This window comes from Medicago truncatula, chromosome 4, assembly GCF_003473485.1.
Source record: "Medicago truncatula cultivar Jemalong A17 chromosome 4, MtrunA17r5.0-ANR, whole genome shotgun sequence".
In the NCBI taxonomy this organism is placed as follows: domain Eukaryota; kingdom Viridiplantae; phylum Streptophyta; class Magnoliopsida; order Fabales; family Fabaceae; genus Medicago; species Medicago truncatula.
In genome coordinates, this window is record NC_053045.1 from 11134351 (window position 1) to 11149235 (window position 14885).

Below are 14885 nucleotides of genomic sequence, written 5' to 3' on the forward strand. Positions count from 1 at the left end.
AATAAGATAAGTAGAGCTATAATTCTCTGATCATACACCGCCAAAGATATCTACATAATAATTAAAATATATTTTTGGAAAAAGTGGATCCATGGGAATCGAAGCAGGTACATAATTTTATAAGCTCCGTGAAAAGCTGTAGGTTAAGCTGAAATTTTTGGCTTATGAAAATATGACATAAGTAGCTTATGAAACTATGATAAACTATTTTTATTTATTTACTCAAACACCTCTAAAAAGACTTATGAGAGTAGATAAACTCACATAAATTCAAAATAAGTCAATCCAAACAAGATCTAAAAATAAAAATATAAATGCCATTTACTTTCAAATTATAAAAAATCAAAACAAACATGATTATCTATTTTAATGACACAGCAACGTAAAAATAGATCTTCGTAAAAAATGAGCGGGTACCCACCCATGCTTATAATGTTTTTTTCATTTACAATAAATAAATAAATAACACCACAAAAAAATAATATAATGTTATTTATTTTGAAGAAGGTGATAGGTGAATACAGAAAACGTGGGCAATTTAGAACTTAGCATAGCAGTACAATAGTATTTAATTTTGTTTTGACTGAAAGAGAAGAAGAAAATCGTATCGAATCATCTCTGTCCTATCATTAAAGCGACTCAACTAACTCGCAACTATTGTTGTTGTTTACATTTTGAACTCTTTCTTCCGCGATCAATCGAGTCTTCCTCTTCCTTCGTTCCGTTCCCTATGGCGAAAGAAGAATTTCTGAAAGAATTCGGCGAACATTACGGTTATCCAAACGCCGCCAGAACCATTGATCAAATTCGAGCTACTGAATTCAACAGATTACAAGGTTCTTTCTACTTTCTTTCTTCCTTTTATATATCATATCATTCACAACTTCAAATTATAATTATTATACAGATCTTGTTTACTTGGATCATGCTGGTGCTACTTTATACTCTGAGCTTCAAATGGAATCAGTTTTTAAGGATCTTACTACTAACGTTTATGGAAATCCTCGTATCCTTCCTTTTTTTCTTATATTTATAAGTCAAAATTAGACAAATGAACTTATAAGACATAAGCTATAAGCTCAAAAATGGGCTTGTTGCTGATTGAATTATTTGGTTGGCTGAAGGGTGATAATCAAAGTGAATTTCACAAAAAATAGGGGAGAAGTTATTTGGAATAAGAGTGTAGTGTTCAAGTATGGTATTACGATGATGATGCAAGGCACAAAGAAGTACAAGTACAACGGTTATGGTGTCGAAACAGCGATGCGGCAGCACTACTCAACCATTTGTATATCAACACATCACTTTTAGTTGTAGCTGTGTACCTTATACCTAGCCTAGTTTGGATAATCTATTTCTAGAAATAGGAAATATTAAAAGGATCTTCGTAGTTTATCTTATAAGTTGAAGGTGGTATTAGTTTCTGCAGCATAACTCTTTCATTCAACAAAGCCTACCGTATACAAACTTTTTTAGGTGAAACTATCAGACTTATTTTAATTAAAATTTAAGAACTTTATCATAAGCTAGAAGCTAATCCAAAGTGAACCTTTGTTTCTGGATTCTGTATAAGAAGAAATAAAAATAAAAGAGAAATTCTTAATACTTGATGCAGACCGAGTTTATTTCATTGGTAGTTTACACCAACTTTATGAAGTGAAATTCCTTAATCATAATACTAGATAGCCAAAGCGATTCCAGTGCTGCAACTCACGACATTGTGAGGGATGCCCGCCAACAGGTACATGCAAATATGTAATTATTTAATCATGTCAACTTCCATGTTTATTATTTAATGATGATAAATTGAAATTAGATTCTTTGTTAAGAGATCTTTTGCTAGACAAAAGTTTATGTCAGTATTTTATGCAAACATTTCTTATTCTAAGTCCATGCTATATGGTATAGCAAGAAGTACTAAATTTCTACGAGTGACTGCATATCATCTCGTTTGTTCAATGCCTTGCATGTGATTTACTTTTTTTCTTGTGTGGCCCATGGCGGATCAATAGGAAAATGGTTCTGGTGTTCCTCTTTTGTATTTTTTATATATGTTTTAGAAAATTCTACAATTTGCAAGGATTGTGAAACTATCAGTCATATAGGTCCTTGACTACTGCAATGCTTCTCCCGAAGACTACAAATGTATATTTACCTCGGGGGCAACAGCAGCGTTGAAACTGGTTGGAGAGGCTTTTCCATGGAGTTGTAACAGTAATTTTATGTATACAATGGAGAATCATAACAGTGTTCTTGGTATAAGAGAGTATCCTTCCCAAGAAATGATATACCATACTAGCTTTGTAAAATATATCACTGCTGATACAATTTCATTAAATTTAGTAAAATGGTACAAGTCATAGAACTGGTTGCAGATATATCATAGCTAGATACTATTTCAGCACTGGTGTGACTCTAATTCAGTTTTCTTTCTTTTAATACATATACACATATTTTATACCATTTTTCTGCTTAGCTAGACTTGAGAACCCAATTACTCGTGTAATTTTTCTATACTGATTTATCACAATCTCACATTTGAGCTTATCTCCTTTGCTTATTTATTGAGTGTAATGCTCTCTATAAAACTTTACTTTAGTAAAATGTTCCGTCACTTTCTGATAAATCTACACATGTTACCAACTGTTATAATCACCTTACTGTATTAGATGATTTAGTGAGAGAGCGTTTGGTGGACAGTTTAGTTAAGTTCTACTCAGTAAAAGCTTATCATATGACAGCGTATGGATAATCTGTTTCTAAAGTTCAAGAGGAAATGAATGGAAACGCTGCATAAGCTCCACGTAAGTTGGTTCTATAACCTGTTTTGGATAACTTATGAAAAAAAATGTGAACAGCTTATGGGCATATCATAAGCTACTTTTAAAAGCTATTTGAAACACATGCACGCATGCTTATGTCATAAGATAAGTTCAAATAAGCTCTTCAAAATGCCAGTTCACTCTAGTCTGTGCACTTCCATAACTAGTATTAGATATGCTCTTGGTCAAGGAGCTGCAGCAATTGCGGTAGATATTGAAGATGTACATCCTAGAATAGAAGGAGAAAAATTTCCTACAAAGATATCACTGCACCAAGAACAAAGGAGAAAAGTGACTGGATTGCAGGAGGAAGAGCCAATGGGTAACGTTTAACGTCATGGGTATGTTCCTGGGCTTTAGATTTACCATCTTATATCTTTTTGTTCCATGCAGGTGATGTGTATAATTTGTTTGCCTTTCCCTCAGAGTGCAATTTCTCTGGGTTAAGATTTGACCTTGACTTGGCGAAGATTATCAAGGAAGACTCAAGCAAGATCTTAGGAGCTTCAGTTTGCAAGTAATTTACAAAACCATTTTTTCTAAGTAACTCCTTGTGTCTATCTCCTTTGTCTAAATAACCTAAAAATGTCACAACTTATGCACATTCAACTATTTGCCACTCGAATCCATATAGCCGCCAGCATTAGGACAATGTGTAGAGCTCTTTATTACACTGATTTACCACATATGCTACATCTGGTCAGATATGTATCGGGTATATTAATTTCCCTACTAGCTTTTGACTTTGAGCTCTCTACACTACAGAGGGACTCTCGACTCTTACTATTATTTCCCAATTTATGGTTTCGTTCATTGGGTATCCCAATAGCTTTACAATAGAACTTTCCAATCTTTTGACCGATATCAAGCACATCTGGTTGTGGCGATTACTAGAAGAGGGATCATAATATGTAGAGTTAGATTCTTCCAGGTTGGGTGATTTGACACTAACCTGGAATAATAACTTATAATTTCTGAATATTGTTCATTGAGTAAATAGTGTCAAGGTGATTTACATTTTGTATACTGATATTAATGAATTATCATAGCTGCATTCCTAGGATTATAGGAAGTTAATAAGTCCTGATAACAGGAACTAAGGAGTAATGAAAATAATCTGCACCAAGAAGGAGCTATCGACAATAATAAAAACAAGATACACACACTCACATGTAGAGAGAGAGCATCATTTATCAACAGAATTTTTTTAAAGCATCAATAATTGCTTATTTTTTTATTTTTTTGGGTTCATAAGAAAAGGACGATGGTTAGTTTTGATTGATGCTGCAAAAGGATCTGCTACCATGCCACCTGATTTGTCAAAGTATCCTGTAGATTTTGTTGCACTTTCATTTTACAAGGTATATAAGGTTTTATGTTTAGATTTTGTTTTAATCAAGGATTACTTTGAAATTTGACATTTTTTCTTGTGCATTTTCGTCAGCTGTTTGGCTATCCGACTGGGCTTGGAGCTCTCGTTGTTCGAAATGGTAAGATACCGGGCTGTGAGCAATCACTATTTCTTCATGATTCAATAATTTTCTTTTTCTTACAAGTATACTAATTTCATTTCTTATCTTATTCATCAGTTTCTATGACATTTAAGTACAAGAATGTCGTCTATGTTTATTTAATGTCACATGATGAATATGTGTGACTAATAGACTATAAGCAATCCTGTCCTGTGAAATCTGTTGATACATCATAACCTGTGGTCTTGATTCTATAGTGGAACTTGTATCTTGTTATAAATACTCACTTTCTTGGCTTATTTTTGTTTTGTTCATGGACTGGTTTGCTTCTTGCTTATTGAAATCTTTTTTTCAGCCAAAAAATTAATAGGGATTTGATATGGACACATTTATTGGTAAGCAATCAGGATAATTAGAATAGTTTCATTTCTTAGTAATTCTAAATTACATTCAGTTTTGCCAAAATTCTGCATAGCAGAATCCTCATCAGCCTTAGTTTGAATTCAAATGAAGTTTACTTAATAGTTTGATAGTAATTTGGTGTTACTTTTCTCTTACTGATTATCCTCTTGATTCTGTACATTGCAGATGCTGCCAAGTTACTGAAGAAGTCTTATTTTAGTGGAGGTTTGTGGCTTAGTGGTTACTTGCCTCTTTGTGGTTTACACTTTTTATTTGATTGGTCGTCCCTATGGCAGGAACGGTTGCTGCATCAATTGCTGACATTGATTTCATTAAAAGAAGGGAAGGTATTGAGGAACTCTTTGAAGATGGAACTGTTTCATTCTTGAGCATAGCATCTATCCGCCATGGATTCAAAATACTGAATTCTCTAACTGTATCAGCTATATCAAGGTATGCTGAATTTAACATAGTTCCAATAAAAAATGGATTACCAATGTTCCCTAATAGATAACCTGAAAATTATAATATAAAACACTGCATAATATCATCTATTATTTATAGTTCTTGAAGTTGTCTATTTTTTTTTTTTTTGATGGTGTCTGGGGTTCGAATCCCGGACTTTGCATGCATATATTATACATTGTCCTTTACCAACTGAGCTAAGCTCACGGGGACAGTTGTCTATTTTATTTAATATTACTAATTGTGCTGTGGATTTTATCTTACTTTAATGCTTGTCAACATCAGCATGTAAAAAATATTGATAAAGTAATAGTAGAATAAATATGAAAATTACATTGCATTGTATGTAATTTCATTAGGAAATGATGCACTCATCCTAGGGTGCTTTAAGGATAAAATGTAAATCTTGGTAATAACATTCTTTTACTTTTTTGCTTAGTTATTTTCACAAAATAACAATACTGAAATATTCAGATTACACATTTTTTCGGTGGTCTAAACGTATTCAAAACATTGTAATAATCCTCCATGAATCAGACACATCAAATTGGTCTTTCAATGATAGTTAAATGCACTAGTTTTGTCCTTCTACGGACCCAGTCTGTCGGCATAAATTGGCACTTTAGAACGAATATGATGCATGCATAATGGAGGAAAGATTTGATGCATATTTTTCGAGAATCATAATGTACATTCATTCAAATTCAAATATGCAATCTGTCCTTTGAACATAAACAACTGACAAATAAGCGCAAAAAGAGACTTACATATTATCCTATCAAAATTAACTGTGTTGAGATCCTACGTCGACTACTGACATGACTGAAGAAGTCCTTACAAGGCCTGGTCTTGTGCGCTACCTTTTTGGGATTGATATGCTTAAGCCAAATTCTATGTTGCCGTAGCTCTTGATCTAGAAGCCTTTGCTTCTTCATAAGAACCGTAGTCATGTTCTTTGCTAATTTTTTTTTTGTAACTGAAAATGTTTGTACTGTTAGTTTTTTATGTTAGGGGTGGGTATCGAAACCTTGACCTCCTTATCACTCCATTAAAATTAATCCTAGGTTGCACTCATTGAAGCCCAACAGAGTTTATCCTAGATCATCTATTGGGCCTCCACCTCTTTACAGTTGGTCCCTTGGCAATTGAGAAATTGATGGCTTGACTGCTTAGCTTTTACTAGGAATATGATTTTATTTTTCCTCATATTTACGTTGAAGGAAATGCGTGTGGTGTGCTGTAAATTTAATACGGTACCGCTGTATAGCGTTTTGTCTGGTGCGATTTAATTCATAGATTTAATGCCGAAGTCTTTTCTCACAATAGGGAGGATAGGCCTTCCTAATTTCAGAATTTAATAATTCACTATTTTCTATTTATAATATATTTATGGAGTGCTGCAAATGATAGCAATCCTCACATGGAGAAATGATTTACCTAGGAAGGTGCCTATATAGGAATGTTAGAAGAGAATCTAGGGAGTTGTGTATGGAGGGTATGGTCTATAGCAAAGATGTCGTAGGTTTTCGCTATAATTGTTTAAATATTACTGTCTCTAAATTTTTATGTGTTAAAGCTTGCAAAAATTGTTGCCTTGTAGACATACAACATCTCTTGCCCTGTATACGAGGAAAACGCTTTTGGCCCTAAGGCATGGCAATGGATCTAGCGTCTGCATCCTCTATGGACGCCATGATTTAATGGTTAGTCTGTGCACAATGCACATTTTGGTTGATGCCTAATTTACAGTTTTATATGCACTAGTTATTTCTCATTTAACAGTTACAAAATTATGGATGCTGGTTGGGTTTCTTTATCGAGTAATTTTCTTTTTATTTTTTTATGAAAACTGCTTTCAGTAATGAAAACATCAAAGCCAGAGAGGAGTTCCAAGTGATTTGTTGACTGAGTAACATTTTGTCTGGATAAACTTGTCCGGAGTCCCAAATCTTAGTTGTAATTGATTGGTATACTTGTGTTGGAATTGATTGCATGATAATAGTTCCTATAGCATTGGAAAACAATTGGAACCTAAGAAATGACGACTTTTCTTTATTGTTCCTGTGTAACTGTGCTTATTGCCTTCATACGCACACAAACCAAGATCACTGGTTCAGTTTCATATATTTTCCAAGTTTATCATCCTCTTTAAGAAACTGGAACTAGTTAATATTATTTTGAATTCATCCAGGAAATGTGTCATGAAATGGGTTCGATAGTTTCATTTAACTTGAAAAGACCAGATGGTTCTTGGTATGGATACCGTGAAGTGGAAAAACTGGCATCTCTTTCAGGAATTCAGCTAAGGGTATACATATTCATTTGTATCTTTCTTTCTATTCCTTTGCATTAGTTATTTATTGAATGCTGTTTTTATAACTTTCACTCACCACCTGTTTAGACAGGATGCTTCTGCAATCCAGGTGCATGTGCAAAATACCTTGGCTTGTCGCACATGGATCTCATTTCAAATACTGAGGTGTTTCTATTGTCTTCTTTTGTTTGGTAAAAACTGATTATGATTGGTTTATCTACATTGAGTGTTAACAAATGATAACAATGTTTCTGTATTTAGGCTGGCCACGTTTGTTGGGATGACCAAGATATAATTAGTGGAAAGCCTATTGGTGCCGTAAGAGTATCCTTTGGCTACATGTCAACATTTGAAGATGCCAAGGTTTAGAATCTTCCAACCATTTTGCATTTTATGTTAAACTTTTGAAACATCAATATGGAAAATGCACAACATATTGAGTTAAAGCAAAGTATAAGAGACTAATTTATTTCCCATAGCTAATTCTATTTTGGTTCTTGCTTGATGTGTCAATGTTGGATTAAGTTTCATTTCTCCAGATTTTGCTAATCCTTTTCCCATTTCTTTATTTTTTTTTTTGCAGAAATTTATTGATTTTGTAAAAAGTTCCTTCATGTCACCTCAAAATCACGTTGACAACGGGAATCAATTGAAAGGTTCACTCCCTTTTTCCAACATTAATGTATTCTTTATACTTGATAAATTGAAATCCAGATTGCTTATATGCTTTCTGTGATAAGGACTTTTTCCCCTTCTTTTTTATGAATCTTTTATTCCTTTTTGTCGAAATATTGATATTTATTATATAAGATCTGTTAGTATCCTTGAGGATTAATAATAGGATAACATTCCTATTATTAATCCATTTCAAGAATTTGTATCTCTGTAACCAAAAAAAAAAAGACTTTGTATCTGTGATTTTCTCCCTTGAAGTCCAAAAAGGAAAAAATTAATTTGCAAATACATATAAAATGCATATTTTTAACTCAACTACATTGTAGGCTTGCTTAACAATTTTCATTATGGGATCGTTAAAGACATCATTAAAAGAAACCAAGTACAAATAGTTCTGTTTCTATTCTTTTAAATAGACATTTATTCAGTTATTTACATGCAGGAGTGAATGGTTTCCATGATACTTGTTATTATCTCAAATCAATTACAGTGTATCCGATAAAATCCTGTGGAGGCTTCAGTGCAAGCAGTTGGCCTCTTAGCAACAATGGTAATCATCTAAGTAACACTGAATGTTTTGATTTTCTATTTTCAAATTAGCAATTAGGAAGAATAAGAACAGCCATGTACTTCCAATGGGGGAATATTAAAATTATAGGATTATGGAAGGGGAAAAGGAATACTCAGAATTACCATTTATTGTGAATGATGTAATAGAATTAGCAAATTATATCCATCAACATTTATTTTATTCCATGGAATAAATAGAGGTAACTGCGGTTGATTTAGACATACCAAAATCCAGAGTCCCAATTGTCTTCTTTGCTACAGTCACCTTTGGTCGCAGACATGGCAACAAACCCCGCCCCGCCAGACCCGCCCGCCCCGAATTTAACGGGGAAAAGCCGACTTAACCGGGTGCGGGTGTGGGGGAAATTTTGATTTTTAGTACGGGGCCGGGTGCGGTGGATGCTTACACCTGCCCCGCACCCGCTTTTTGAAATTTACTTTATTAAATTTTATAATCTTATTTCCATAAGCACCAACCTATTTTAATATATTATTACTCTTTAGAAACATATTTATTATAATTATTTTGCTCTTTTGAAAAAAGTTTATTAGATAATTAATTATTAATATAATTATTGTGTTTTTGTTGCTATGAAAAAATAAAAAAATATGCATTTTTTAAATATTTTATAAAAAATAAAGTTTTTACGGTGGGGGCGGGGATACTTAAACCCGTCCCCGATCCGCCCCGTTGCCATGTCTAGGTCGCACTACAACTTTCTGGCCGCAGCTACAGCCCTGCATTCATCTGTTGTAACAAACTTGAAGCTTATTAAGATTTAGCTTGACAGGAAGTGTTCGAATCAAAGAATCAAACCTAATATTTATTAGGATTAGATTTTTTGTTAGGATTATAATTAACAAATCATATCATTTAGTAGCATGTATTGTATTTATTCTGTATGCTGTTACTTGTTAGTTAATCTTCCCGAACTTCCAAAATCATATTCTCTCTCTCTCTCTCTCTCTCTCTCTCTCTCTCTAGTTTTTCAATACCTTAATTGTCAATGTTACTTTGTTCTGAATTTCGTTCTTCAAAATAATGCTTTGGATTGGGATCCCGATTATATCACTGATCGTTTGGTAAAATATTTTAATCATACCATTAGTGTTGATAGTCCTAATTCATTTGGATTTGGCTTTTATCCTATAATTCACATTCTATTATTTTAAATTTTCACAAAATCGAAAGTCATCTTTTTCTCTGTAGTTTTATCTATGAGCTTTTAATGAAATCTGTTCTTTAAATTTTTAGGAAGCTTGAAACATGATCGTGAATGGATTCTCAAAAGCCTGAGCGGTGAAATTCTTACACTGAAAAGGGTAATCCATTTTATGATGCATGAGTTATTTATTTAGATCATCTATTGATAGATCCTGATTTTAGGAACTGTACTTTTTATTATGGTCAGTTGTAGTGATTCAGTTTGGGTTAATTTTTGTTAAGAGCCACTTTTTCTTTAAATTCTTTTGATTAAGTGGGTGGATTTGTATCTATTGAAATTATAGGATTTTCGATAAGGAAGGATGAGAAAGAATAAAATACTTTAAAATGGTTTGTGTTTTTTAATGATGGTACAAAAGACCAAACCAACTCTTACTTATAGAGTCACTAAACTCCAAACCTAATTAAATAACAAACTAATCATGAAGTACTAGATTCATTATGTTCAAACTTCAAACATCTTAGGTTATCTTCTAGGAACAATTTCTAATGTTAGAGTATGCAAGATTACACAATATTGTGGATCTTCTCACTGAACCATACTTCAGAATGATTGCTTTATATTAAGGGACAAACTCGGGGTTTTTGAAAGATATCATTTTCTCATACCTCCTTCAGTTTGAGAGCGGGACTCTTGGTATTTGTCAGATTGAGTGCTATACTCCGAATGTAATCATGCTCTGCTGACTGATTCCGTTCTGGTTGAATCTGTTAGCTGTAAAGCTGTTTCGTGTTTATAAAAATGGATCTACCAAGTCAGAATATGGAATAAGAAAATCAGAATATCCAGTTCCAAGTTTTCTTAAGTTTTTCCTCACTCTATTGTCTCGGATTTCTTTTGCTGTTAAGTTAACAGTCTTGCTTTTGCTACCTTCACTAGTCTTCAATGATCAGATTCTAGACAGGCTTATCTATCATACACACTATTTCTTTTTTTTAATCTTTCACTTTTCAGAACCGTAACTTGGTTGTAATGTATGGTTTAATTTGATCTTGATTTTGTAGGTTCCTGAAATGGGACTTATAAGCTCCTTTATTGACCTCAGTCAGGGAATGTTGTTCGTAGAGTCTCCACATTGCAAAGAAAGATTGCAAATCAGGCTTCAGCTAGATTTTTATGATAGTGCTATACAGGACATTGAACTGCAGGGTCAGAGGTATGTGATAATGTGATGTTATGCACCTTAAATATCTAACTAAAATAGACTCTTCTCTCTGTGTGTGTGTGTGTGTACACGCCCGGGCGCGCACACACACAAACTAAGGTGCTGACGTGGATCTTATAATATGTGTTGCAAATAATTATTGTAGTTAGTAGGAGTTAGTTAGTATTAGTTGTCAAAGGCCCACTTGTCCGGCTGTTTGTTATCTAGCATACACCTGTTTGCTGTTAAAAAAACACACTTCCATGAAAATTCAACAATTCAATTTACAAAATTCACCACAAATGTTTATGTCAAGGCATCAGTACAACATGTGGATTAGATGTCTTGTTTTCCATTATTGCTTTATATTTTCATTGTTATGCATATGTTATTATGTATTGTTAAGGGCGGTTTAATTAATTTGGTACATACACTGGGGTAGACTGATGGAATCCGATGAAAAGAATCACATGCTGATCAATAGTTTGTTGTTGTATTTCATAATGCTAAACTTAAAAGTAGATTAAGTATTGTTTTACAGTTGCACACTCTGTTTTAGTTTGATATTTGCTACATTGATTTATTTATTTTGTATTATAATCTATTTTTTTGTTGCTTAGATACAAGGTATATAGTTACGACAATGAGACCAATTCATGGTTTAGTAAGGCCATTGAAAGACCTTGCACTTTGTTACGATATTCTGGTTCCAGTCACGACTTTGTGTTAGATAGGACGAAAGATATAGTCACATGTAAAGATACAAATAGTGCAGTTAGTTTTGCCAATGAAGGTCAATTTTTACTTGTATCCGAGGAAAGTGTTTCTGACCTAAACAAAAGATTATGTTCAGGTATCTTCTTGTACCCTTTAGAATTTTGCCAAAGACAAATATTTGATTGGAAATAAAATTGTACTTGCAAACAGTTAATTTGTGAAATGCTTGATCTTTAGAATTTACCCTAACTCAAGACTTGATATTTAAACACACTTGCAATTAATTACATGTTATCTTTCCAATGAAAGTTGATATACGTTCCTAAGTACATGATTGTTTTAATTTTGCACGAACCTACAAGTACATGAAACCAAGACTTCAAATATTGCTATATACTTATACTTGAAAAGAAAGGTATGAATTTTGTTTTTAATTGAGTAAAAAGAATGATTACAAATCCTTCATGTAGACTACAATAGTAAGCATATTTTAGAACCAAGATATGAAGATAAAATCTGAAAGTTAACCATTGGTGCATACTTGTAGTTACATGGAAGTCTACCTGTTTCCCCATCTTAGATTATCATGCAAAACATGCCCTTGTACATATTTTGGATTGCATAAATGTGTTGAAAATACGGTCTTCTTTCTTCTCTAGAACCTTCTTCAAACCCTTTTAAGAATCTTATATTTCTTTTCAAAATCAATGAAAACCATGTTAAAATATTTTCAATTCCTTTAATGTCACTTCTTTTTGTAGCAAGTATATAGCTTTGATAGTGAACCTCTTATCTTTAGCCGACCCCACTTAGTGGGATAAGGCTTGGTTGTCATTGTTGTAGTGAACCTCTTATCTATATAATACTGTTTATCGCATTTGTCTTGAAGATAGGGCAAAAGTGTTTGACAAATTTTATAGATCTAGCTCATTATGCTTAATGGATTGCATTTTTTTCTAATTGATTTGATTGTTTGGTCAATTGTCATGATACGAAGGGGATTAGTATATGAAGCAAAATTGAACGTCATAAATTTTTTCTTGAGAAACTTAACTTTCATTTTCAGCCATACCCTTGTTGATCACTTGCGTGTCACAAACTTTATTAGTTACGTTGTGTTTTGTCTTCAACCCCAAATTTCAGAATATCAAATATATGACAACTATAGTTGATGTTATTCCTAGATGTTCAGATGGACATGTGTGAAACAGAAATTGAAATCAATACAAATAGATTTCGTCCCAACCTTGTGGTATCTGGAGGCAGACCTTATGATGAAGATGGATGGAGTGACATTAGGATTGGAAATAAGTATTTCAGAGTAAGTTATAATATTCTTCTAAATATTTGACAGAACACTTCTTTTGGAAATTTGCAGTTTGATGTCGGCACTATTGTAGTTAAATGGCCCTTTTGACTAATACTTACTTGAACTTTGATATTTGTGTTGAATAATGGCGTAACTTGGAGTGAATTCATGGATGCCGATCTTCATTATCTTTACAACTTTTTAATTTATGATCTCCATTTTCTCTGCATGTAGCAATTTGTAAAACTAATGTAATTTCCATCTGAATTTGTGTCTATCAAAATGTTTATTTTTCATGTCTGTTATTTAATGAAGAGTGCTCATTGACAAACTTAACTCTACCATTTTTATACCCCAGTCCCTAGGAGGATGTAATCGATGCCAGGTAATCAACCTTACACTAAATGCTGGGCAAGTGCAAAAGTCAAAGGAACCTTTGGCAACTTTAGCATCATACAGGAGAGTAAAGGTTTGCCACAATGTCTTATAGCTAAATTTATTTATATATTTCATTTATCTTAGATGTCAATAGTCTAATATAACTATACAATAAATCAGGGAAGAATTTTGTTTGGCATACTGCTGAAATATGTATCTGTTAATGGAGAGCAACAACAAGGTGATTCCTGGCTTCATGTGGGGCAGGAAGTGCATCCAGATTGATGTGTGAAAGTTATAATTATCATTCTCAAAACCAACCAAAATCATGTCCTCCAAGACTACTTACCGACAGCCTTTGAAGAAGTAGAGTTCTCTGCCTCTATGATAAAGTATACAAGTTTTCTTCGATTTTATGTTGTACAATTCTTTAGGAGAGTACTAGATATGCTTTAATGCGAGGATAAGTATTGCAAAATGTATACCTGTCCTAAATATTTTGCTGTTATATGTTGACCACAGACAAACAAGGAATGAATAGGATATAAATGTATGTAACATGATCTTATTCGACCATAAGATGGTAAAAAAAATATACTAGTTTGAGCAATGAATGTTTTCCAATTCAGTTATCAGTTTTCTTATTCTATCATTCAAGGTAATCTAAGTGATTTGAATTTGGTCGATTTTTATATTTATTTAAATTTTCCTCGGAATATCTCGTACATATGTAAGTTCACATAAGTAAGGTCAAAAATTCGAATTAAGAAACTGCTTCTTCACTTGCAAGAGCAAGACTTCATACATTTACCCTCTTCAGACTCCCCAGTTGGCAAGAGCTCTCTGTGCGAGAATATCTCGTATCCGTGTATCATAATTATAATGTAAGCAGCTAATCAAACAGCGAGATCATTGAGTAGGATTGCTGTAAGCTTATGTGGGCACATGTGAGAGACTTGTCATTTAACTACAATGTAAGCATGCGAACAGAGTCGACATTGCAAGTTTTTACAGTTTACGAAGGCGAAACATTTTGTAAAAACTTATTGATCCTATAAATTAATAATGGTAGGAAGTTACCAAATTGAAGAAAGAACTGCTCCTAAAAACAGGAGGAAGAGGGGTATTACAATGTAGTGAAGCAGCACTCTTCTTATAGTTCCTACCTTTAATTTGTAGACATTAACAGTTTCTTTACATTTCAGTCAGTTTATATGTTCCATCACTTTTCAATCTCAAGTTATTGTACTTATGCTCCGATTCCATGTACTTATGCCTCATTATGGTTATTCTACTTTTGGCTCATTATATTATTATATGTTCCACCACCAGGTCAACCCACTTGAGTTGGTCTGGTGGTGTTGGCTTGAGACCTTGAAGATGCCATCGGA

The 14885-nt window shown here is 33.3% G+C and overlaps 1 protein-coding gene across 3 annotated transcripts; it reads left to right on the forward strand.

Moving 5' to 3' along the window:
* Positions 1-562: 562 nt before the first annotated feature.
* On the forward strand, positions 563-14129 carry LOC11431360 (molybdenum cofactor sulfurase). 3 transcript variants are annotated; one of them, XM_024780435.2, is made up of 22 exons: positions 571-836; positions 908-1006; positions 1683-1741; positions 2106-2266; positions 2996-3144; positions 3216-3339; positions 4078-4183; positions 4267-4312; positions 4883-4921; positions 4993-5149; positions 6762-6864; positions 7353-7469; positions 7563-7640; positions 7737-7838; positions 8059-8131; positions 8593-8700; positions 9976-10043; positions 10951-11102; positions 11711-11943; positions 12992-13128; positions 13475-13585; positions 13675-14129. In XM_024780435.2, exons 1-22 carry the CDS (start codon positions 731-733, stop codon positions 13777-13779), a joined length of 2433 nt encoding a protein of 810 aa, XP_024636203.2. In that variant the 5' UTR covers positions 571-730; the 3' UTR covers positions 13780-14129. The 3 variants fall into 3 exon arrangements, 2 of the variants coding, with proteins under 2 accessions (XP_024636203.2, XP_039688482.1); XM_039832548.1 differs by having other exon boundaries at positions 572-836; positions 952-1006; XR_005645593.1 differs by lacking the exon at positions 13675-14129 and having other exon boundaries at positions 563-836; positions 12976-13128.
* Positions 14130-14885: the final 756 nt, after the last annotated feature.

Bases quoted from the DNA above. Each gene is read 5' to 3' on its own strand.
- LOC11431360 (XM_024780435.2), top strand. From the start codon at position 731: ATGGCGAAAGAAGAATTTCTGAAAGAATTCGGCGAACATTACGGTTAT. The intron at 8,132-8,592 runs GTTCACTCCCTT...ATTTACATGCAG, and splicing joins CAACGGGAATCAATTGAAAG to GAGTGAATGGTTTCCATGAT. The intron at 13,586-13,674 runs GTTTGCCACAAT...ACAATAAATCAG, and splicing joins CATCATACAGGAGAGTAAAG to GGAAGAATTTTGTTTGGCAT.